This window comes from Meles meles, chromosome 7 (assembly GCF_922984935.1).
Source record: "Meles meles chromosome 7, mMelMel3.1 paternal haplotype, whole genome shotgun sequence".
Lineage (NCBI taxonomy): Eukaryota > Metazoa > Chordata > Mammalia > Carnivora > Mustelidae > Meles > Meles meles.
In genome coordinates, this window is record NC_060072.1 from 75,199,515 (window position 1) to 75,224,506 (window position 24,992).

General features: G+C 41.1%; 1 protein-coding gene across 2 annotated transcripts in view; it reads left to right on the plus strand.

Moving 5' to 3' along the window:
• The first annotated feature begins 4,041 nt into the window (after nucleotides 1-4,041).
• FGD4 (FYVE, RhoGEF and PH domain containing 4) overlaps nucleotides 4,042-24,992 on the plus strand; it is a 207,371-nt gene continuing 186,420 nt past the window's right edge. For both annotated transcript variants that reach the window (XM_046011404.1, XM_046011405.1), the window contains exon 1: nucleotides 4,042-4,609. In XM_046011404.1, coding sequence (XP_045867360.1) covers nucleotides 4,141-4,609 — 469 coding nt within the window. In that variant the 5' untranslated portion in view covers nucleotides 4,042-4,140. The remainder of the gene's footprint in view (nucleotides 4,610-24,992) is intronic.

The window sequence follows — 24,992 nt, forward strand, 5'->3', positions numbered from 1 at the left end:
AAAACCAAATCAACAGGATAAACACACTTTATTGAATGAGATATGGGGCTTTTGTTACTCCATATGCGTTTTTTGTATTTTTTTATGTATTTTGTAACTCCGTGGTACATTTTCTAACTTCTTTATATACTTTACCACTAACTCACTCTTGAGCAATCCTGAATATTTCAGCTCTACAAGGCCAAACTTGTACCATGACAGTTTCAGGTGACACCTCAAATTTGTGCAAATCTTCTAAGAGGTGTGTATATATTTTTCCTTGCACAAGTCCCTAATACATGCAATACCTGGTAAAAATACAGAAATAGGAATTAAATTAATATGGAGATTAATTAACATTAAATAATACATATGAAATTATGTATCTATGACTGTATAATTTCTAACATCATTTCATATATATGGTTTCATATATATGAAACTATTGAAATCTCAACTTGTATCAGCTATATATATCATACTGTTTACTAAGTTCCTGTTAAAATAAATACATCATCTTCTTCAAGTAGGTTTTTATAAAATTATCTTCTGTAAATGCTACTACATAAAGGCAGATGGTTCATGTTCATGACTTTTAGTCACCTTTATTACCTTAATGGCATTTATATAAATTTCTACCCAGTGATAGCCTCAAAGTGAATAACTAATAAATTTATAATTTATTTACTGAGGAAATAACAATTTATTATTAAAGTGAGAGAACTTTTATCTTTCTCTCATGAGATAAAAATAAGAATAACTTTGTTACAAAGTGTTGATTTCTCTTTTCATCATTTGGAAATGATGTCTTATTAATAGTTGAAGCAGCTTACTGATTCCTAATTTTTCCCCTGAATATTCTTTTTTGGCTTTATCTTGCTTATTGGGTACTAGATCAGTTGGAGACTGATTAGGTTGTTAAAATTAAATTGAATGTTTGTTTAAAACATTTAAACTAGAATGAAGAGACATATGTCAATATACATATGGTTTTTGCTATATTGGGAAGTCTAAAGATAAAATCTAAGGAACATGAATTAGTCTATAGTCTTCCTGTGTATTTTTCTAGGCTGACCTTATATGTTAATTACCAGGAAAGAGGTGATTCTGAGCTGCCAGCTCCTCTCCATACTGTGGCTCCAACATAGTGTGGGGTTCCAGGTTCCTCCAACGATCCTTCTGTATTCCAGCAGGCAGTCAGAGAAGAGGACTAGGGAATCATCTGGTAAGGGTGCAGAAGCCAGGCCTGAAGTGACACATACCACTTCTGTCCACAAAATTCTGAAGACTGTAGTGACATGGCTCCACCTAAGTGTAAGGGAAGTGTGTGTCCAAATGAAAATAATGTGGGATTTGGTTGCGTTCAGTGCTGTCTCAGTCACAGAGAGCTGTCGTGCATAGACACCTCTGAAATATGCATATCTCAGGCTGCCTGGGTGGCTCAGCCCATTAAATGCCCACGCCAGGCTCCCTGCTCAGCAAGGATACTGCTTCTCCCTCTCCCTGCCCCCAGCTCTTGCTCTCTCTCAAATAAATACAATTTTTAAAAAAAGAAACAAACAAACAAAAAGAAATATGCACATCTCTGTGTCAGTATCCATCAGAGCTCTCATTCAATAGGTGTTAATTAGTGGCAAACTTCCTATTGGATATATAGACGAATAAAACAGTATATGAAGACTATATGTACAAGATGATACTCAATATTTTATTTAGGTTCTACTCTAACCTAACTTGAGATCAAATGGAGTTGTTTGACCCACTCACCTAGTGTTGCAAAACACAGCCATTAAATGCAAGGTCTGTTAGAAATTGTTGCAGAAAATTGTAAGCAGCAGTAACATTGATAGAAGTAATGTCAGATGATATACATATATTTTTAAAGATTGTATTTATTTATTTGTCACAGAGAAAGAGCACGTGCACAAGCAGGAAGAGCAGCAGGCAGAGGGAGAGGAAGAGGCAGGCTTTTCCGCTGAGCACGGGGCCCAATGTGGGACTCCATCCCAGGACCCTGGGATCATGACCTGAGCCAAAGGCAGATGCCTAACTGACCGAGTCACCCAGTGCCCCCAGATGGTATATATATTATAAACATTCCATCTGAAAATACAGACATCCTCTGATATATTATTAGGCAACTATGAACAACTTTGAATCAAAAAAGAAATAGAAATATGTATACATAACTCAAAATATCCAAATGTGGAAGCATAGAATTCTTGCTACAAATACTTGTGGCAAGATACCTTTTTGCCCCAAACAGGTATGTTTACTGCAGTTCTCTACAGAAAGAATGAGTTTTCTAAAGAGAAAATATTTCTGTGTGTGTATGTGTGCATGTGTGTGTGTGTGGGGGGGTGATTTTATCAGTAACCAGTTCTCTAAAAAATGTTGCGGGGGTGCCTGGGTGGTTCTGTTGGTTAAATGTCCAACTCTTGATTTTGGCCCAGGTCATTATCTCAGGGTCCTGGGATTGAGCCCCACATCAGGGTCCCTACTCCCTGCTCAGTGGGAAGTCTGATTTTCTCCCTCTGCATCCCTCCAAAATAAATAAATAAATAAATAAATAAATAAATCTTTAAAAAAAGATTGACAACATCTGCCCACTTAAAAAATAGGTTATTCCGAGGTTACTCCATAGGTGGCTAGTATAGTAGTATTGATTGCAATACCACTTTTTTATAGAACCAAATACATTAAGTTATAAATTTTTCAATTATGGTCAACTCATGGTAATATGGAGTAAAACTTCTTACAACATTAATTTGTCTTTGAAACTACTTGTTTAAATTATTTCCAGTACTATATAGCACAGTAGATAACACCGCAATTACACTGAAAGTGAAAAAAATGGTTAGGGGCAATGTAGTGATATGCGTAATAAATCCAAAGGGAGCAAAACCTCCTTTCAACAAGGTCTGAAAGGATGCATTAAAAATTAGGGGGTATTGGGCGCCTGGGTGGCTCAGTGGTTTAAGCCACTGCCTTAGGCTCAGGTCATGATCTCAGGGTCCTGGGATCGAGTCCCGCATCGGGCTCTCTTCTAGCAGGGAGCCCGCTTCCCTCTCACTCTCTCTGCCTGCCTCTCTGCCTACTTGTGATCTCTCTGTGTCAAATAAATAAATAAAAATCTTTAAAAAAAAATTAGGGGCTATTGCCTTCTCCTCAGTGGTATGTCCATTGAAGTATCAGCCAAGTAGACTGAGACAGTTGAATTGCCTTCCTCAAAGGTTACTTCAGGAGGACTGGATTAAGGGCTAACCTCAGTTTGCTAGAGGAGATGTTAGCTGGGTGAAAGACCATTTGAATAAATGTGGAGTGGTTTCTAAGGTGGAAGTGATGGCTGGGGAACTTTATCTGCTTGACTTGGGGTTCTTGGAATGCTGTCCTTTCCCCTCCTATCTCTGTGATTTTGGAACACAATCCCTTCATTATTAGAGTCGCGAATTTTTAAGTGCACATAAACCGATTTAACATGTATTTTCTTCAATTTGCTGTTTAGCTAGTGCTAAACAAAACAACAAATTAAATGGACTCTAACGTGTATTACTACTAAGTCCTAAAAGTGTTCATGGTGATGGGGGGTTCTGATGCCCTTCTGGAAATCTGTGGATTGTTAGCACCACCTTTCTCTTTTACTTCCACACATCCCTCATCAACTCTAGTCTGATGCTTCTGATAAGATAATTTGATTCGGTGAGACAAGGACAAGACATTGATGCAGAAACTCAAGTAGGGATTTTAGGTCTGCAGGGACTCACTGTAGGTTCCGCGCTTTGGTTTCCTTATCTGAAATACTTAATTCACTGGGTAGCTCTAGGACATAAATAAGATTATTATCAAGCGCCCAGCACATTGGCGTGAGACCGCAGGTGAGCGCGGCTAACCTTTTGAGCACCCAGGTGTGTGCCGCAGGTGCGCGCCCGTGCGATTCCTCTCGGCCAATGGGCGAGCCCGCTACGCGCCGGGCGGGACCGGGGCGGAGCGGTCCGGAGAAAACCGGCTCCCGAGCCGCGCCCTGGGCGCTTCCAACAGCACTGAGAGTTCTTGGCTGCTTGCCCCGCTGGAGGCGGCGGCGGCGCGAACTGCCTGTACTCTGCGCTCTCTGCGCTCCGCCCTCGGGGCTTGCGGGCCCTCCGCTCGCGGGGAGAAGGGTGGATGCAGCCCGGCCGGCCGCTGCAGCGGCGTCAGGTGAGTGCAGGCGCCGCAGAGACTGAGGCGTTGCGGCAGCGCCAGGAGTCCGAGCCAAAATCCCAGCGCGACCCAGAGCGTCCCGGGAAGGAGGGGACGGCGGGGCACTCGCCGGTGCCAAGCAGCCCGCAGTCGCCCCTCTTGAGTCGCACCGAGCTTGGCACGCAGGCGACGCCCCCCGGGGTCCGGTCACCCGGAAGGAGCCGGTCGAGCGCACATTTGCTGACGGACGAGCGCGATCGAGAGGCGGGAGCTGCGAGCGAACCCGGCGCGATGAGCGGCGAGGGCGGCTACAACTTCAGGCGGACGGCTATACGGCGGAAGCCCGGTCCCTTCTACCTGCCGCTGGGGACCCCTCAGCCCTGGAGACCCTCGTCGCACTGGGGACGGCCCGAGGCGGACGCCTTCAGGAGCCAGGCACCTGCGGACCACCCAGGTGAGTGCCCCGCGGGGCAGGGACGGGCGGGGGCGTTGCCGCCGGAGAAAGCCAAGCGGAGCGCCCTGCAGGTGCGCCCAGTCTCCCTGCGGCTAAGGGAGCCCGCTCGGGGGAGCTTCCCAGACGGCTGAGCCGGGCCGTCCACCCCTTACCGATTGTGTCCCTTCCCCCAAAGGACCTTGGGCAGGAACCCGCGGGGGACTGAGCTTGCCCTGGAGGTCCCTTATTAGAGAATTCCGGCACTAAATGTATTATTTTAAAAGTTTGGCTACGAAGTAATAAAGCCCATTCTTTTGAGACACTGAAGTTTAAGTTTCTTAGTTAAATTCCTACTTAGGCAGACCACGTGAAGGACTCGTACAACACATGGGGAAGGCTGATGTTCACCTTAGTCCGCTCGCGTAGCTGTTGGTAACCTCGGACCAGCTATCCTGAGTGCTCGGGTTTTCGCTTTTGCAGAATACGCTTGACTCCCACCTTACGTGTGAAAAGCGGCGTCTCTCGTAAGGAAACAGATTCCTAATACCAAGAAATGGAACTGTTATCGCTCTTTTCGTATAGATAAATTCAGCTATCAGTAGTGCGGTATTTTGAGTAGTGAATTCTCGTCGAATCTTAGTATTGGAAGAAATCCTAAAGATCTGTTCAAGCCCACGGCATTTCGGAGGGGAGCTTGAAACTATGTGGAACGCTAAGGATTTGTTCTTGATTTGTGAAACTGTTCTTTAATCCCCTCCCCTTTTTTGTGCTCCTATCATACTACAGCTAGAAACGTTTTGTATGTAGACCAGTTATGAGACAAAACCCTCATTCAGGCAGCAGAAACGCAAATACTTTTATTCACTTTCATTTTGTTCTGATTAAGCAAAGGTGTCATGATTATTTAAATGTGATAACTGTTGGAGTTTTAAAATTTCTCTAATCCTTGTCCTGAAGTTGTAGTTAGTAGTTATAGGGTAGAAAAACATGATGGATGATTTGCAAATTTAAAGTCACATTAGATAAGGGCAGAAATAGTGATGTGAGAAAATAATGCAAACAAGTAACTGAATTACAGTTTGTTATCTCTCAATTTCCTCTTCTGTAAAATGAGGACAGTGAAATAATCTCTTCTAGATTTATTTATTTATTTTTGGTCAATTTTTTTAAAAGATTTTATTTATTTATTTGACAGACAGAGATCACAAGTAGGCAGAGAGGCAGGCAGAGAGAGAGAGAGGAAGAGAAGCAGGCCTCTTGCTGAGCAGAGAGCCCCATGCGGGCTCGATCCCAGGATTCTGGGATCATGACCTGAGCCGAAAGCAGAGGCTTTACACTGAGCCACCCAGGAACCCCATCTCTTCTAGATTTAGGTGTGATTCACTCTAAAATGAATGGAAGTGTTTTCCTTTCTCAGTGAATATGTTTTGCTTTGTTTTGAAGTTATTTACACATTATAAAATTGAGCTACCATTTTTTTTTTAACGTGATCTCTACATCCAACACGCGACTCGAACTTGTGACACCAGTGTCAAGACTCATGTTCCTCTGACTGAGTCAGCCAGGTGCCATGAGTTACCAAATTTCTTTTATATATATATATATATTTTATTTATTTGACAGAGAGAAATCACAACTAGGTAGAGAGGCAGGCAGAGAGAGAGGAGGAGGCAGGCTCCCTACGGAGCAGAGAGCCCGATGTGGGGCTTGATCCCAGGACTCTAGGATCATGACCTGAGCCGAAGGCAGAGGCTTTAACCCACTGAGCCACCCAGGCACCCCGAGTTACCAGATTTCTTAATCACTGACTGTTTTCAGTTTTGAGGGCAATAGGATTCAAGTTCTTTACATCATGATTTTATTTAGAATTACATTATGTTCCGTTTCCAAACTGAATAGGTGAGCAAAAGATGAAGTGACTTAAAAGTAGGAATGAAAGGGGCGCCTGAGTGGCTTAGTGGGTTAAGCCTCTGCCTTTGGCTCAGGTCATGATCTCAGGGTTGGGATCAAGCCCCGCATCGGGCTCTCTGCTCAGCAGGGAGCCTGCATCCCCCTCTATCTCTGCCTTCCTCTCTGCCTACTTGTGATCTCTGTCTCTGTCAAATAAATAAAATCTTTTAAAAAAAAATAAATCAAGTATGGAGAGATTTAAAAAAAAGTAGGAATGAAAGGAGTTGTCTCAGTCTTTAAATAATCTTTTCTATAAAGTACCTTTGCTTATAGAAGAAACAGTCCTTTTTTACTTCAGAGAAAATCCAGAACACTTTTTTTCTTTTTTTTAAGATTTATTTATTTTAGAGCGAGAGTGAGTGCACATGCAGGGGGCAGGGCGAGAGGGGCAAAGGAAAAGGAGAGAAGAGAGAGTCTCAACTGACTCCACACTGAGCATAGGCTTGATCTCAGGACTCTGATATCAGGACCTGAACTGAAACCAAGAGTTGGTCACTTAACTGACTGCCACCCAAGTGCCCCTACAACACTTTTTTTTCTTTTTCTTTTTGAATTTTTAAAAACTATATTTATTTTACAGAGAGAGCAAATGAGAGCAAGTGGGGGGGGGCGAGAGAGAGGGAGACTCTCAAGCAGAGTTCCCACTGAGTGTGGACACTGCTTTGGACTGAGATCATGACCTGAGCTGAAACCAAGAGTTAGACACTCAACTGACTGAGTCACTCAGACACCCTTTTTGTTCTTTTTAAAATCATAGGTAGGGTCATGATAGGCAGTAGACGTGCAACTCTTGATCTCCCGGTTATAAGTTCAAGCCCCATGTTGGGTATAGGGATTACTTAAAAATAAAATCTTTAAAAGAGGGGCGCCTGGGTGGCTCAGTGGGTTAAAGCCTCTGCCTTTGGCTCAGGTCATGATCCCAGGGTCCTGGGATCAAGCTCCACATCAGGCGCTCTGCTCAGCGGGGAGCCTGCTTCCCCCTCTCTCTCTCTGCCTGCCTCTCTGCCTACTTATGATCTCTGTCTGTCAAATAAATAAATAAAATCTTTTAAAAAAATCTTTAAAATAAATAAATAATATGTAAATAAATAAATAAATAATATGTAGAGTGTAGCAATAACTTTTCTAGTCTGTTACATTGTCTTAATATTGTTTACACAAACTCAAAGTTCTTGCTGCTGTTAGTTTCAGGGTTGAAAAGTGAAAATGACTTAATCTTCCAAGGTAAGATTGTTCCTCTTTGCCAGGATATATAATCTATAGTATCTATTGGAGAATCGTCCAGTGTTTTGACAGGAAGTCTTAACCTGTTGAGTGACCACAGCATATCCAAGTGGGTAGTGTAAAAACATTTTAGAAAGCTCTTTGAATTCTTTTGAATTTGATTCTTTGAATCAAATCTGCATCCCTGTTCAGTCTCATCCAACCATTATTTTATAAGATCCTCTCCAAATCAAAAACTAAACCAGGTTTAAATCTGCAAGAAGTGCCAGTTTCACTGCAGCACCTAGAAAAGTATTTATATATGAAACCACAACATTTAGACACATTACATACAGAGTGGATGTTACTCATAATTGTTACTTTCCCTCTTAAAGAAGGAACAAAAACTTGAGAGGTCAAGAATTTAACAGAAAATTCAGTTTCCTGGTATTGTGTTATATCTATGATTGTGAAACCTACTAATTTTAGAATTTTGTGATTTTTGCTGGGGGAAAAGAAAAAAAAAAAAGTCTACCAACTGCATATGCTGTATATACCTGGCTATGAATTTCCTCGTCTAGGTGAATCAGAGAGTTGAGGTGATTAAGATCTAAGCTTTGGGGTCATATAGCATCCAAGTCCTAGCAGTGTGAATTGGACCAAGCCTCTTAATTTCTCAGTTTCTTCATTTAAAAAATGGAGAAAACAGTACTTTAAAAGATAATATAAATAAATGGCACAAAGCAAACACTCCAGGTAGTATCATAACAAGGAATCTTTATCCTCTGTGTCTCAAAGAATCTGGCACTAGGATACTCTAAAAATACTTGTTGAATGAATGAATACCCTCCCCCTATAATGTTCATAATAATGATTTATTGAGTGCATTTTCTGTATGAAATACTATGCTATGGGATACACACATGTATATGTGTATGAGTTTATTTTATAACAGTCCTAATAGGTAGCAGTAGTATGCCCATTTTACAGCTGAAAAAAATGGAAGCACAGAGAGTTTTACTAACTTGCTTGGAGTCCTAAAACTGGTACTTGTTTTATTAGGATTCAAATTCAAGTGTGCTTAGAGTCAAAGGTGATGGTCCTACACATATAACATTAATCATGTAATTCCATTACGGAAAAAAAAAATCCATAAATTTAAATGGTTACTTGTATACACAGAAAGTAAGATGAAAATTTTCTGTTGTGCTTCCCCCCACCCCCATACTCTGAATACTGGTTGCCTTTGAGGGTGGGGAAGAGTTGATCTAGTCAGTGGTTGTTTTTTTTTTTTTTCTGCTATCATTCAAGGCAGCTTACTTCCGTAATTCTGTAGTTTTATGGGAATCCTGAAGGCCTTTATTGAAGATGACTTCCTGTAGAAAATATTTGTTTCCACTTGCAACCTAATACTACTTTTATTAGGCAGGCATTTCCATGACTTGAAGATAGTGTAAATTTGAGGTCAGGCCTGCTAGGGGAGATCAGCATCATTATCATCATTAATTTTTTCACTTGGTGTAGGGGCAGACTTTGTCGTCAGTTTGCGTTGATGGCAAATTTTTCCTAGGCCACCTTTTTATTCAGGTGTAGCTCTTTCAGTGTGGAACATTGGTGTCTGGTTTGAGGTTCAGTCCTTTCCCATTTCACGAGGTCAAAGCCAGTCTCCCTCTCTCCTGCAAGCCCCTCGGTTCTTGGGCTCTAGGTTCTTGGGAATGGTATTGCCCCCAGGGTAGCATGGGCTTACAAATTAGTTTGCCATTCAGGTTTAGATTTACTGTTCTTTTTCTTTTTTTTTCCTCTTGTCCTTGGGAACCTCCTTTCTTATAATCTCAACAATAAAACTACATTTCAAAGCATAACTGTTGTAATGTATCATCATCTGGCTACTTTGTGGCCATAGATGTTTCACATTGTGTGATGTGCTAGCTTTACCTAAGTAGAGTTTCTTTTTCCAGTTCTCACCATGGCTGGAGTACTTGGATTTTCAACACTTAATTCCAATATCCTGAGTGCTTTTAGAGAAATAATGTCACCATTGTTGGGGGGGGGGCGGAATGGAGATTTGGGATCGAGGGATGAGCACTTACTGTGTATTGAACGCTGTCTCTGAACCAGGACCATGTATGTGTGTTTTACTTCCACTTCTTATTGTTATGACAATCGTATAAGATAGGTTATATTATTCTTTTAGAGAAAAAGACCAAGTTTCAGAAAGTCTTAACTGCGTTGCTGTACAAACGGCCTGATCTTCAGGGGCAAGATTTGAACCAGTTCTCTCTAGCTTCAGTGCTTACATGCTTGACACACTAGTTCTGAAGGTTTCCCAGGGCTTTGAGAGACAAAGTGCAATGCAATAACGATGTGTTATATATTTAGGGCTAAGATTATTTGTGATGTTAATGAATATAATGATCTGAGCAAATAATTTATCTGAGGATTTAGAGTAAAATAGCAGTGTCCCTCAATATTGTTTATGTTTCTTGGAAGCTGCTTAAAGATGGACTTTGAAATAGGTAAGTCCTTCAGAGGGGTAGGAACCAGGAAGCGTTTTCTTACTTGGATTTCCTTCCAAGAGCTGTTAGTCCTCTCTTAACAAAGAGCTCTGCCAACTTGTGACCCTGAGGACATTCAGAGACTTATTCCACATTTACTTATTTGCTTGCATTCTTCCTCTGCTGATGGAAACTTAGATTCATAGATCCAACTGGTGACAGAAGAGGATATGGGACTTGTGGGGATGAAATTAAGGGTCTGCCCAAAGCCCTGGACTACTGGGACACTGGATTCCTTCCTTGTATAATCAAGGTTGTACTGAAGTTCTTCTGTACATGTGTCTGCTGAAAAGTTGCTTGAAAAAGGAGTCAAACATGATGCATTTAATTTTGTGAGTATAGTGTGAGATTCACTCAGTTTGGACAGAAGCTCATGAACCTGTCCTTTTTAAAAAAGTGCATCAGATAATTTTCATGATGTGTTTGGTTTCCAAATGTTCTCCTGCTGGCTGCATCAGAGTTACTTGGAGTGCTAATTAGAAATTTCCAGCCACACCCTAGGTATAATGAGTCAGAATCTCCAGGGGTAGGGTGAGAGAAGCCGTATTTTTAACAAGTGCCCCAGATGATTCTGATGTGTAACCAGCTGTATGAACTACTGTGCATTCCCAAACATGGGCAAACCCTGCCTTCAGTCTTGAGCACAGGCAACCCAAATTTGCAGGTGCAAAGCAAAGAATAACTTAGATGGCTTCTCAACTAGTACATCATCCAGGCCCTTTGTAACTTTTGGCAAATTTTCTGCCCCTAACTGGCTGATTCTTTTCTTTTTTTTAAGATTTTATTTATTTAGTTGACAGACAAAGATCACAAGTAGGCAAAGAGGCAGGCAGAGAAAGAGAGGAGGAAGCAGGTTCTCTGCAGAGATGAGAGCCCAATGCGGGGCTCAATCCCAGGACGCTGGGATCATGACCTGAGCTGAAGGCAGAGGCTTTAACCCACTGAGCCACCCAGGTACCCCTAACTGATTGATTCTTAATTGCATTTTTTACATCTCTTATAGGTCTTTTCTACTTTGCTCTTATTTCTCAGCCCCATCCTGTTCCTCTTGAAGGAGACTTTAATTTATGCAGATGTACAATTTATATCTGACCGGATTATCTGATATGAACCCACGTACCTTCCTTTCACTTCAGACGTGGCTTCTTTCTACTTGATAGCTGACCTCCTTCTCACTCTGGTGGACAGATCTGGTCCTCAGCCACATTTCTCCTTTTTTACCTTCCCTGGGCTGCATGCCTCTTTACTAGCCCATCCTGGGCTTGTCCCTCACCCCCTCTTTTCCCTTCAGATGAGGTCTGCCTACACTTTATGCTTGGAAGTTTTTTGGAACTATGACCCAACAGCTTTCTCCCTTAAACCACTCTGTACTTGCCTTGTTGCCTCCACTTCTTTCTTCATCCCCGTCACCCTGTCTTTCTCCCCACTGCCTCTTCTTTTCCGCTGGCTTCTCTTCCCAAGCTGGCATTGGTAGGTAGTCTAGGTCAGCTGTAGATTCCCAAGTATCCTCCTATAGGCTGTTTTTGGACCCTTTTCTTAATTTCTCTGTGGTGTTTGCTTCCTTTTTTTTTTTTTTTTAATGTTTTATTTATTTGACAAAGAGGGAGAGGGGGAGGGAGAGAGCGCACACAGGCAGAGGGAGCAGCAGGCTCCCTGTACTGGAGTGGATGTGGGGCTTGATCCCAGGACTTCAGGATCATGAACTAAGCTGAAGACAGGCACTGAACTGATTGAGCCACCCAGGTGTTCCATGTTTGCTTCCTTTTTTTGTTTGTTTTTTTTTTTTTTTTTTTTTTTTTTAGGAATTATTTATTTGACAGATCACAAGTAGGCAGAGAGGCAGGCAGAGAGAGGGGAAGGGAAGCAGGCTCCCTGAGCGGAAGGCAGAGGATTTAACCTGCTGAGCTACCCAGGCGCCCCTGTTTGCTTCCTTTGAAGACACTTTTCTTGGTCTTGATTGTCATCTGAGTTTATTATTGCACCAGATCTCCAGATTTCTTCCTCTGGCTGGCCCATTTTTCTTCTTCTTGCCCCATTATTTCCTGCCACGCTATTCTTTTTTTTTTTTTTTTAAGATTTATTTATTTGACAGATAGAGATTACAAGTAGGCAAGTACTGCCACTCTATTCTTTGGTGGTGTCATTCCCCACCCCCAACCCCGGGCTTCTGTATCTTATCTATACTGCTCTGCATTTTCGAGAACTGGCTTTTAATACATGTTAATGTGCTAAGGGTACCAAAGTGTGACTTCTTTTTCTGCCAGCAGCAAAGCCCCTCCTCCTAAATTTGCTGGGAGTTATTACTAACTTTAGGCTTCAAAGTTTATTTTAAATCTGCTTTTCTCTCTTGTCTACTTGCCACCCGGTCATCTGCCATTTCTTACTGACTCACCTTCATTTCTTGATGGTGGCCTTTGTCTTATTTCAGAACAGCTTCTCACCAGCAGTGTTATTATCCACCTCACACACTCCCATTACCATTAATTTTCTTAAATCTGGGTCTTGATCATAATCTTTACATTGTCAGAAGCCTTCTGTGGCTCCCCAACTGCCTGTTATTGATGTCTCTGTTCTAAAATGATCACCTTAGTGATTCTGGGTCAGACTTCACCAGGAACCTCTCAGTATGAAGACGGACCTTTCAAAATTCATGCAGATATTAACTCTTGTTTGAACTCTGAAAGTTGTACTAGTCATACATTGATCACACCTGAGAAATTGTGTGTGTGTGTTCAAGAATAAATTTGGCATGGTTTGCAGAGCATTGTCTAGAATTAGTTCTCTGTTCCTGGACTATAGTTGAAGGTGTGCACATCACCAACAAGTATTCTCGTGCCTGTAATCAGTTTTGTATTGCCTCACTGATGCAGGAATGGAGTGGAGAAGACAAACCTAGCTGCCATTCCTCCTTATGCGTACCCATGCCCTGACACCAAACTCAGCTTCAGCATCTGCAGAAACTAGGGAGATGCCCCCATTCTGGGGAATGCATTGAGCCACAGGGCAGCCTTGCTGCAGACCAATCCACCACCTGCTCTGCAAGGCTGGGTGGTTCTCTGGGATCTCTAACACGATTTTGGGTTAGGCCACATGTTAATCGTAATCCTAAAAAGTGCAGTGACTTTAAGAAAAGGTTATTTGTGTTTTTAAAATGTATGCTAGTGAGTATATTTAGGAGTGGAAAGTCCCTAGGTACAACCAAATAAATAAGATGCCCTAACTGAAGGATACAGAGGGATCATGCTTATAGTTTCAAATAACAATGCAAAATGATGTATGTGAGTTTATCAAATTATAGCCAAATTCAGTTAAAATTGCATTTAATTTTCCTATCAAGGATTTTTATAAACAAAGTCATCTTCATTTCCCCTGTAGAATTTTAGTATATGTGCTGCTGAAGCGAGCACTCATTTCCCCTGTAGAAAGTTGAGTTACCTATACCTTTTTTCCCCTAAATTATGCTACTTAACGGTATCATATTGACAACATACCATACTGATAAATGGTATCAGGAGTTCAAAACTGAATGAGACAGATGCCGTGACCTTTAGTGATTTCCATCCTAGAAGGAGGAATATGATCTATAATAAACACCAGGGTGTAAGTTAGTAATGTGTATAAGAGCAATAATCAGTGTGCTTGTAGTTCAGGGGAAGGAAACCTATACCAGGTTGGAAAAACAATTTCATCTCCAAGGTCTATTCAGAGCCCTATGCCAGTTACCTCCATCTGTGTCTCTGTTCTCTTTTCAGATCCCTGTATCCTTCACTACGGAGTTTGCCTCCTATAATCCCACTAAAGCTAGGGATTCTTTAGTCCTTCAACAGATATTTCAGTGTTTACTATGGATCAGGCATTGTGGCAGGGTCTAGAAATCGAGGTCAGAAGAAGCCATGATAAGAGTTGAGTGTGGACTTTGGAGTTAGACTGGCTGGGTTTGAATCCTCCTCTAGTCATTAACTGGCTGATTTGGATCGCTTTTTGGCTCTGTTCTCTCGTCTATAAAATGGGAATATTAATATTACCTGCATCGTAGAATTGTTGGCAGGATAAAAATTGATATTCTTAAAGGGCTTAGAACAGTGCTTAGGAAGTGTTCAGGTAAGTTTCAGTGTTTTTGTTGGGATGAACACAAGTGCTAGCTTCACAATCTGGCATTCTCTTCTTTTTTGTGTCTGTCTAGTCTAGTGCTGTCTCACAAGATTGTGATTAGTTGCCTCCAGTCATCCCCACTGAGTGCGAGCTCCTCCCCAAGGAGCAGGCTATGCTGGGCACATGTCTTCCATCCTTTTACATCCCCTTCCTGCTTAGCCCCACCCCTCGTGAAAGTGCCTCTCACTGCTGGCCTCTGTCCTCGGTCTTTCCTCTTGTGCTGTCTTGAGCCCCACTTTGATGTCAGACTTCCCTAAAGCCTGGATTGTGTCACAAAACCATCACCCTCTGCCTCTGTTTCCTAACATTCTGGCCTTCTCTTTACCATGCTGCTTTTCTGGTGACACAAGTAGCAGCTCAGCATCTTGCAGGATCGATCCACAGATCTCCTGGTCAGGATATGAGGCCCTTCCTCCCTTAACTTTCCCTGACTACTTGTTGTCTGTGTTCCTAGAAGAAAATCTTCCTGCACTCACTCTTGCCAGCCAGCTCAAGTTGCTGGACCCGCCGTCCAGTCCCTAACTTGTGTGGTCTATTGCCATCACTCCTTAGGGGCCCTTTGAAGTCCATTTGAGGACTCAGTAAATATTATGTTCACAGAAGAACCCCAAACTAGCTTGACACATTTTGGTTCAGCATGAGAATTTTCTGGCAACATTGCCAGAAAATGGAATTAGGTTCCTTTGCTGGTTGTGAGCTTTTTAATGAGGATGCTCAAGGAGGGGCTGGGGGACTGAGCGGCTGAGCTTAGAGGAAGTATGCTGTCTCTCTGGCCTGTGCACCCTGTGCACACACCCTTCTTGCATCAGTGCTTCTCTGCTTTCCTTCTGAGCCTACACGGTTCCTGTGCTCCTATCAGCAACATGTGTTAGGGAAGGCGTGGGAGTGGTGTACTTCAGTCTTTGAGAATTCATGTACTAGGTGTTCCTTTCACGTTACCAGTTGTGCTTATTCAGGCATTCTTTCTGACGTTGATAAGTCTTGAGTAAGAGACCACTGGAGTTGGGAGGACCTGGGTTGTTCCTGCACTGGAAGACCCAGAGTGCTTTGTTGTAGAAGTTTTGTTCTTTTCTAGCTTTGCCTCTTGTTTTCTATTCCTGCTACCCTCCTTTCTTCCTTGCCTGCTTCCAAGCCTTTTTCTTCCTTGCCTATTGGGTTTCTCACTAGTAGGACCTGTCTTTTAATGTCAAAACTCTTCCCACCCCCCAAAGAAATTCTTCATCATTACCTTTCTGCCCAGGTCTAATAGGCTTGTCTTAAAAGACCATCTGAGTGGTAGGTGCTAGGTATGATCAGAAGCAAGGTTTTAGCTTCCAGCTCTTATAGCAGAAGATGGAATTGGGGAGCAGCTGATACTTGAAATAGCTCTATATTGTTTTCCAGATCGTGGTGTATTTCATCAGATCTAAAATGTATATTTTATCACATTTTAACATCTCTGAAATGGGATGCTTTCTGTTGATGGCATTAAAAAAAATTGTAAGATGTTGAAATGTAGATTGGCCTGAATTTTAAAACATAACTGCACAATATTTACTGCCTCTAAATAGTAGTAAAGATTACAAAATATATTCCTGGATTATATAACTGAGAACATCAACTAACAGCTTTCCTCTTCCTCTCCTCTAAGCCCAAAACATACTTTGCATTGTTATCTCTCCGTATATCTGGCAACTTCTTCAGCCTCCTTAATTATAAATACTATAAGAGTCATAATAATAGCTACCATTTATCCAGCACTTTCTTGGTCAGACACTGTCTTAAGTACTTGATGTGCATGAACTCACTCATTACAAATAGAATCCATAATCCCCACTGTAGAAAAGTGGAATCAGGGTGCCTGGGTGGCTCAGTGGGTCAAGCCTCTGCCTTCGGTTCAGGTCATGGTCTCAGGGTCATGAGTTCAAGCCCCACACTAGGCTCCACACTGGACATGGAACCTACTCTTTTAAAAAAAAACAAAATCACATGAGGGATGCCTGGGTGGCTCAGTGGGTTAATCTTCTGCCTTCTGCTCAGGTCATGATCTCAGGGTCCTGGGATCAAGCCCTGCATCATGCTTTCTGCTCAGCAGGGAGCCTGCTCCCCCCGCCTGCCTGCCTCTCTGCCTACTTGTGATCTCTCTTTCTCTCTGTCAAATAAATAAATAAAATCTTAAAAAAAAAAAAAAAAGAAAAGAAAAATGTAATCAGAAGCCCAGGCAGATTCAATAATTTGTTGAAGTTCATATGGCTGGGTGAGTCAGGATGTAAGCTCATGCTCTTAACCCCTGGACTTTTCTCTCTCTCATTAATTTCTTATTGCCAGTTTTTAACATCTCTGAACCTAAAGATATTAATTGTTAATTTTGAATAATGGAGGAAATACATTTCTCTGATAATTTTGTCTACTTTATCCATAGTATTAAAAACAAAAGCAATGCTCCAGCCCACCATAGCTGGCAAGGAAGTGGGGGGGGAGGTATTTTCAAGGAGAAAGAGAAGCCTATTCTTAAAAAAGATTCTGGAGATGGAAATGGAAACCAGAAATAACTTCCTGGTCTTTGCTGTGCAAAGGAATGCTGTGCTCAGGAATACTCACCTAAGCTTAAGCCGCTGCCTTCGGCTCAGGTCATGATCTCAGGGTCCTGGGATCGAGCCCCGCATCGGGCTCTCTGCTCCGCGGGAAGCCTGCTCCCTCCTCTCTCTCCGCCTGCCTCTCTGCCTACTTGTGATCTCTCTCTATCTGTCAAATAAATAAATAAAATCTTAAAAAAATAAAAAATAAAAAAAAATAGACTACATCCTACCTTTAGCATGGTGATAGTGACCTATTGAACTTGGATAGTATGTGAATGGTATTGATTTTCAAGAATCCTGTTATTTGTAGATGTGCTGCGAACAGGCAAAACTGCTTTTCTCCTACCTAATTAAAAAATAGAACTATAGTATTTGGCTATACTATACTAATAGATTATATCTACTATACACAATATGTGTATATGTCTAATGTTAATATATCAATATCATGAACCTATTGGTATTTGCCATTTTAATTTTTTAAAAAGAATTATGCATAGCTCCCTCTCCCCCACTCCTAACATCTTAGTGTAATAAAAAACTGGGTGTGAGTAGTCACACTCAGATGCCCGCCGCTGTGAAAGAACTAGGGAACTGACAAGGGTGCTAATTAGAGCCCCTCTGTAGTCCTTTTATAGAAAATGGCAAACTCAGGCCACTGGTTATGAAAACAGTGAAAAGAAGGGAAGAGAAGGATTCAGGAGGAAGCAAGGAGGAAACTGCCAATGATGGTAATCATTGTTCTGAAGTCAGTGTGGTGCCCAGTATAAGCTCCTTTTCAGTGGAGAACTATGCCCGTTTCCAAGTTTGGGAACTGAATGTCCAACTTGCATGTTTTTGTTAACCTGGGAGATTTGCTTTAATCACATGGTAGGCACTGGGGAGATAGAACAAAGAATTTGAAAATTAAGATACTGATCTAATCCCTACCTCTCGTCCTCATGGTCTCAATGGTAGCTCATTTCTATAAACCCGAGGAAAATTATATTGGCAATTACACGTATCATTGCACTAAAAGCCCTCATTTTAGAATATTCATTCCTACAGATCTTTTGTTAATTGTCCATTTCTGGCAGAGATTTCTGGGTCCTACTATTTATACTTTTCCATCTGGAAAAGGTCTCAAAACCAGTTCCTTACAATTAGTTCCTACAAATGTTATAGCGTCTCATTCAGAAAATAAGCTTTGTCGTGGACTTTTGGAAAAGCTTAATAGTTTATATCTGCTTATTTTCTTTTACCCAAAAATACCTCTGCAAGAATAGATGAAGAAATCTTTCCCCTTTATTTTTTTCTTCTAATATTTTCTCTTTGCTCATGTGTTAAGAGATACAACTTATTGTAGACCTGAAAGTCTTGACTAATAGGAAGTTTTGGCCACTTGAAACATCATTTTTAATGTTAAAAAAGTACTGAATTCATTGGTTTCATGTGTTTACTTACATTTGCCTTTTCACTGAGGACTCTCCCTGGCCACCTGATTTAATGTTGGAAGCCTTGCTTCCACACTTCTCTCCTCAGTCTTTCATTCTCTATGACACTTGCCACTATCTCTGTTTTTCAGGTTTTTATTTTCTGTCCCTGCCTCTCCTGCCCTAGTGCATATACTAAATTCCATGAGAGCAGAAGGTTTTTGTTTTTGTTTTAAGATTTTACTTGTTTGAGCGAGGGGGAGAGGCGGAAGGGGAGGTAGAAAGAGGGAGAGCTCATGCACGAGCTGGGGGGAGAGGGAGAAGCAGGATCCCCGCTGAGCCAGGAGCCCAAAGTGGGCCTGGATCATGGGATCATGGGATCATGACCTGAGCAGAAGGCAGAGCTTAACCAGCTGAGCCACTCAGGCACCCCAAGAGCAGGAGGTTTTGTCTGTTGCACTCTTTTTTCCAAAGGCAGGGTACAGTCAGGATCCCCATTGTGGAGACTGCCCAGCCTAAGCCTGCAGACTTGGGAGACGGGGAGGTAGGAGGTGGGTGTGTTTGGCGTGTGTGGTAGAAGTGAGCATAGTCCTGAGAGAGAGGGTGCGAGGCCTAGGCCCTTCCCAGAGCACTGGTGGTTGCAGCAACCCAAACACTGTTGGCTGAGGTTTTAACACGAACAGGTGGAAGTAGAGTGTGGGGTCAAACTGATTTTAAGAATAAGGTAGAGACAAGAGTTGGTGTGAGGCCTTCAGTTCATTAAGTTGAAACTGTGGATTCAGAGAAGCTTTCTTCACCATCTCTTTTAGTAATTTGTTAAATCACTTGGACATGAAGATGAACCTTTATGTTAGTATAATGAGAGCAGTGACTATATTGGTCTCAGTCCCTTCCTGTTTCTCCAGCACCTAGAAGAGTTCCTTTTTCACTGGGTTTTTGTGAAGTTGACCAAGAGTATAAAAATGTAGCACTCAACATAGGCTTTCAATATGTCAGCCCAATATTTAGAAATCTGGCTAATACACAAGTTTTATCACATCTTACCTTAATTGTTTTCTTTACTCGGTTTCTTTATTTTTCTGAAAGAGAGTTCCTTTAAATAAGTTTTTTTTGGTGCTGTTGAGAAGTAATTCAATTTAAAAGTGTATAACTTTTAAAAGTTTATTTGTTTGATATACAAAGTATCCTTTAATTATAGCTGTTGAAGTTATAACTGAATTGTTTCTTTGAGACAGAGTTGTATCTTTGAAAATCTCCCATGTGTTGGGGTGGGGTGCAAAGGAAAGAATCCTTTGACAAAACTGAGGGATTAGCTATCTGATAATGTACATTTAATTTGAACTACAAAACAAGCTGAGCCTTTTCCCTTTGTTTTCTAAGGTTTCTCACAGGACCCAGGAAGGTTTCTTCTTCAGCTCTTATTTAATAGTACATTCTAAACTTTCCATCAACATTTATATGATGGAGGAAGACCTTAAACCACGCTAATTTGTTCTGTGTTAGCTTGCAGTAGACCTTCCTTAGCTACGGAAAAGTTAGTTATCCTGTAACTAAAACAGTAACTGCAGGTGAGCAGTTAATCATTTGAATACAAAACTCTTTATAGCTGGAATATCTAAAATAGTTTTGTTCTCCTCCCCATAAATTTCATGCACATGAAAATAATTTTAAATTCATAGGCTAAATTCATTTCTTAGCTCTTTTATAATAGTCTGGCCTTTTCACCGAAGAAAGCTTTAATTATGCTGTCTATAGGAAGGTCACTTCCTTCATGTAAATTAGGATTTTTGTGTATCTGGGCCCACTCTGGTTTCTTTATAGGCATAATTAAGTTAATTGCCTTCTCAGTGCTTCGTGCCAGGGAGCAGGGAACTGTTTTAAACTTCTGTAGATACTGACATTTAGAAAATGATTAACTTATGAACAGAGTTCAGATTTATTCTAATGCAAAAATCTGTACAATGTGATGAGGCATCATTTGGTGTTTTGATGAGATTTTGTCTGTGCCCTGTATATAAGTCAGTAGTGGACAGTAGTGGAGTAGTGGACAGATTAAAGAAAAATTCAATACAATGATGAATGATAGAAATTTCTGTTCTGAGAGGAGTAGCTTCATTTCTTGAAAGTGGGACAAACTGGTTAAGAGTTCTGGCTCAGTAATCGTACAGTTTTGGGTTCAAATCCTGCCTCTGCTACTTTACAGCTTGAGCAAGTTGTCTTATCTCCCTAGGAGATCTCCCTTTATAATCAGAATTATAATGAATAATGAAAATATTCATTAGGTTGTAAGGGGTTAAATGAATGGCAAGTTTGGTACATTTACATATTCAGTCCTCAATAAATGCTGGCTACTAATTATATACAGACTGTGTATGTGTGTGTATGGTGGTGTGTACATTTAAAAAAAAAGATTTTATTTATTTATTTGACAGACAGGTATCACAAGTAGGCAGAGAAGCAGGCAGAGAGAGAGGAGGAAGCAGGCTCCCCGCCGAGCAGAGAGCCTGATGCGGGGAGCTCATCTCAGGACCTTGGGATCATTACCCAAGCCAAAGAAAGAGGCTTTAACCCACTGAGCCACCCAGGCACCCCGGTGTGTGCATTTTAACTGGTAATTAGAATTGGACTGGGCTCATTTGAAGATACCTGCTAAAACTAATGTAGCAAAGATTCTAGACAGATACCCACAGTAAGTAGAACTAGCAGATTTCAAATTAGCATGTGTTTTTATTAGCTTCTAAAAATCTTACAAAGATTTTAATCTGTTCTTAGTTTACAAAGTTATGCTTACAAAGTTTTTTTTAAAAAAATATATATTCTTGTTATTCCTTGTTATCCTTTTGGATGTTTCACATGTGACCTGTGTCTTTTCATTTTTAGTACAAGTGAAATATCTTTTGTAGACCCACAATCTTACTATTGCACATAATTTCACTCATTTTACTCTCCCATCATCCTCTGCACACTCTGTATACCACCGATGTATTGTCACCATGAAAATTATTTTTCATAATGTTGCTCTCCAATGTTAGGGTTAGGAGTATGCAGAAAATGCTTATTTCTTTTCATTTTAGAAAACAGTACATTTACATTTGCATTATAAAAATGGCTTGGAAATACGTAGTACCTAACAGCATTGTACCTCTATATGTCAGTCTTGAGATAACAGTAGTAACTATTAGGACACCATCCCATCTTGGAAAAGGAAGAAGTATCTGCTCTTAAAATAATGTTGAAAGCTCTGCACTTAATTCATGTTAGCCTTCATCAGCAAATTCTTTAAGCTTGGTTTTACTTTTCCCCACTGTTCACAGCAGATGAAAAGCCACAAATTAGGAGAGGCAAGAAAGTTGGTCTGCAGGAGAGTGACTACAGGTGTGTGCTTTTAGACAATACACCAGAAATTACCTGATAATCTGGCATAAAGAATAGAAAAAATTTAGATACCATCCAGTGTTTCAGTAATGGGTATTCACAACTATATCTTTCTCAACAAAAATGTTAAATAATATCCAACATTGTAGAAGGCAATAGTGTATAATTTCCTTAAAATTTCAACTGTAATAGTTTTCAGATATACTACCAGACTAGGATTATAGTGTAACATAATAGAAATAACAATCTGGCTGTTAAACATGATCAGGCGGCTGCTGCTGCTTCTTCTACTACTACTACTACTACTTCTTCTTCTTCTTCTTCTCTTCTTCTTCTTCTTCTTCTTCTTCTTCTTCTTCTTCTTCTTCTTCTTCTTCTTCTTTCTTCTTCTTCTTCTTCTTCTTTCTTCTTCTTTCTTCTTCTTCCCCCCTGTGGTTTCCATTAGCCTATCTCTTGGGTCTTTGTGAGAACAAAGGAAACAGTATAGGTAATGGGTTTTAAAATTCTCTTCAAATGCTAGTGGTTGGTAAACAGGATTTTCTTTGTCAACCCCAGTTATGATGTTTAAGAGTACTACAGATAAGGAATTTAGTTGGGGCAGATTTTCCTCATCTGCACTATTGGCACTCTGGGCTAGATAATTCTTCATTGTAGAGGCTGTCCTGTGCATTGGAGGATGCATAGTAGCATGCTAGCCTCTACTCACTACATGCATGTAGTTCCAGACATTGCCAGATTTTCCACTAAGAGACAAAATTGCCCCAGCTTGAGAACCACTGGTTTATTGTAAGTGTATTTATATTAGGTATAAACTTAAAACCAAATGCATTGCTAACATTGTTTTAGCCATGCAAAAATGTCCAATCACCATCATCTCTTTTTGGTAGTTCTGGGTACCTTCTGTTCTCACTTTTTTTGTTGAGTGAGGAAAGAACTGCCTATATTTGGATATTTGTTTCCTACTTGTTTTATGTTGTCCCTATTGTGACTTTAAAGTACTGAAAAAGACGTCTATGACTCATAGAGGGGAGTATACATCATTGTTTTAGTTTCTCGTTATCAAAGCTTCTAAACTTTTTGGTGGGGCATATAATTCTTTGTAGAGTGCCAAGGGCTGGTTGAAGAGGAGAGTATTTGGAACTTGCCGATTTGTAGCTGGTGCCCTGGAATAGCTGGTACCCTTAAAACTGGTCTCTGGATATGCTGCTCTGCACGGACAAAGTGGGGCAGAGTGCCAGAGAATCTACCAGGGAGATGAATGTTGCCAGCCTTTGCTTCCTGCCAGCCACAGAAGGTGCTGAAGGCTGCCTTTCTCATTTTTTCTTCTTCCTCCTCATTCCATCAGGAGTCACATCATTTTTGTACTGGTTTTACAGAAGCATGAATTGGACAAGGCGGGTGGGCAGGAGAATCAGAGAAGGCTGGGGTGGTGGGGAATGCTTTGAAGGAGAGCTCTGAATAGGTCCAGGAATAAGTGCAGAGTATAAGAAGCACATGGGAGACCAGAGAGGGCTTTAAGAGCTGTTGCTGTGGAGTGGGCATTGTATTCGTCGTGCTTGAATGTCTTCTATATGCCAGGTGTTGAGCAAAGAGCTTTCTAAGTGCAACTTTATGGAATTCTCCCTCCAATTTGCTGAGGTGCACACTCTTCCACTCATATTATAGATCAGGATACCAAGGTCTTGGAGAGGTGACTGACTTGCTCTGACTGAGTCTTACAGCTTAATATATGGTAGAACCAGGACGCACATCTAGGTAGGTATTTGTAAGGGGGAGATTACATACATGGTCACTGTTGCTTTTTGGTAAGATAAATGTAAAATCACCCAGGCATGTCTCAAACCATTGTTTCTGCCCACTGCCATCGTTATAGATCTCTGGATCAGTACTTAGAGAATTACTTTTGGTGATATCCGTTCATGAGCTAGTAGTCCTCTGGTTTTGTGGAATGTTTTTACAATAAATTCCTCTGACCCTCCTATTTAAAGTTCACTGAACCATCAGCCCTAGAATCTGGTCATGGTGGCTTAGCTCTTTTCTGTCCCCAGCCATTCCTTAGCCAAAAGTTTTATCTTCAGAGCACCGTTCTTGTTTGTAAAATTTCATGTTCCTCAGTGTTCTTGCTTTATGACTAAGGAAAGGGTTTTTGACAAATAGAATGTCCAGTCAAAAAAATCTGTTTTAGGAGAGTTGTAGTACTTGATGTAGGAAAGATGTTAGGGTTCCAAGCCAGTAGCCAAGAAAGAATTCTTGAGACATCTTTGGTGCAAAAGGTGGTTTTGTTAAAGCACGGGGACAGAGTGCCTGGGTGGCTCAGTCAGTTAAATGGCTGCCTTCAGCTCAGGTCATGATCCCAGGGTGGAGTCCCATATCTGTCAGGCTCCCTGCTCAGCGGAGAGTCTGCTTCTCCCTCTGCCCCTCCCCCTGCTCATGCTCTCCCTTGCACACATGCACTCTCTCCATCACTCAAATAAATAAATAAAATCTTAAAAAAAAGAAGAAGAAGAAGAAGAAGAAGAAAAAGCACAGGGACAGGTCCTGTGGGCAGAAAGTGCTGCACTGGGGTTGGGACCGGTGACATATATACTTTCAAGTTGGGAAGGGGTTAAGGATAACATAAGTCTGTAAGGAATTTTGGAAGCAAGATTTCCAGGACCTTGAGGGGGCTAGCTATTGTTGGGAAAAGATCATTTATTACTGTCTAATAAAACCTTAGACATGAGACCCTTTAGATATATATCAGTGGGTCATATGCTTTGGGAATGACTGCCAACATATATTTTGGGGGATAGAGATAAAGGAAGTTTCCAAGGAATTTTTATATGTTAAAGTAGACTTATAGGGTCCTGGGGGTCGGGCTAAGATTGCCTTTCACCCTTAGTAAAGTATTAATATTAACATCAAGGCAGCTGAGTTCCTAGAGGAATGTCTCTCTGCCTGCTTCCAGGACTTGTCAGTAGTGGGCTGTAAGTAATAAGGAAATTTTATTTTTCTTTTGCTTTTGTTTCCCACATCAGTAGGGGTAGGTAGTCATCAAAAAGAATGACAGTGAACCATAGTCTTTTGCATTTGATTGTGATGACAGTTTTGAAGAAGGAACAGTATTTGAAAGGGCTTAAAACCAAGTCAAAGTAATACATTGTGAGGTAGTGTTTTTTTGTTTGTTTTTTGTTGTCGTTTTTTAGAAAATTGACAGGGT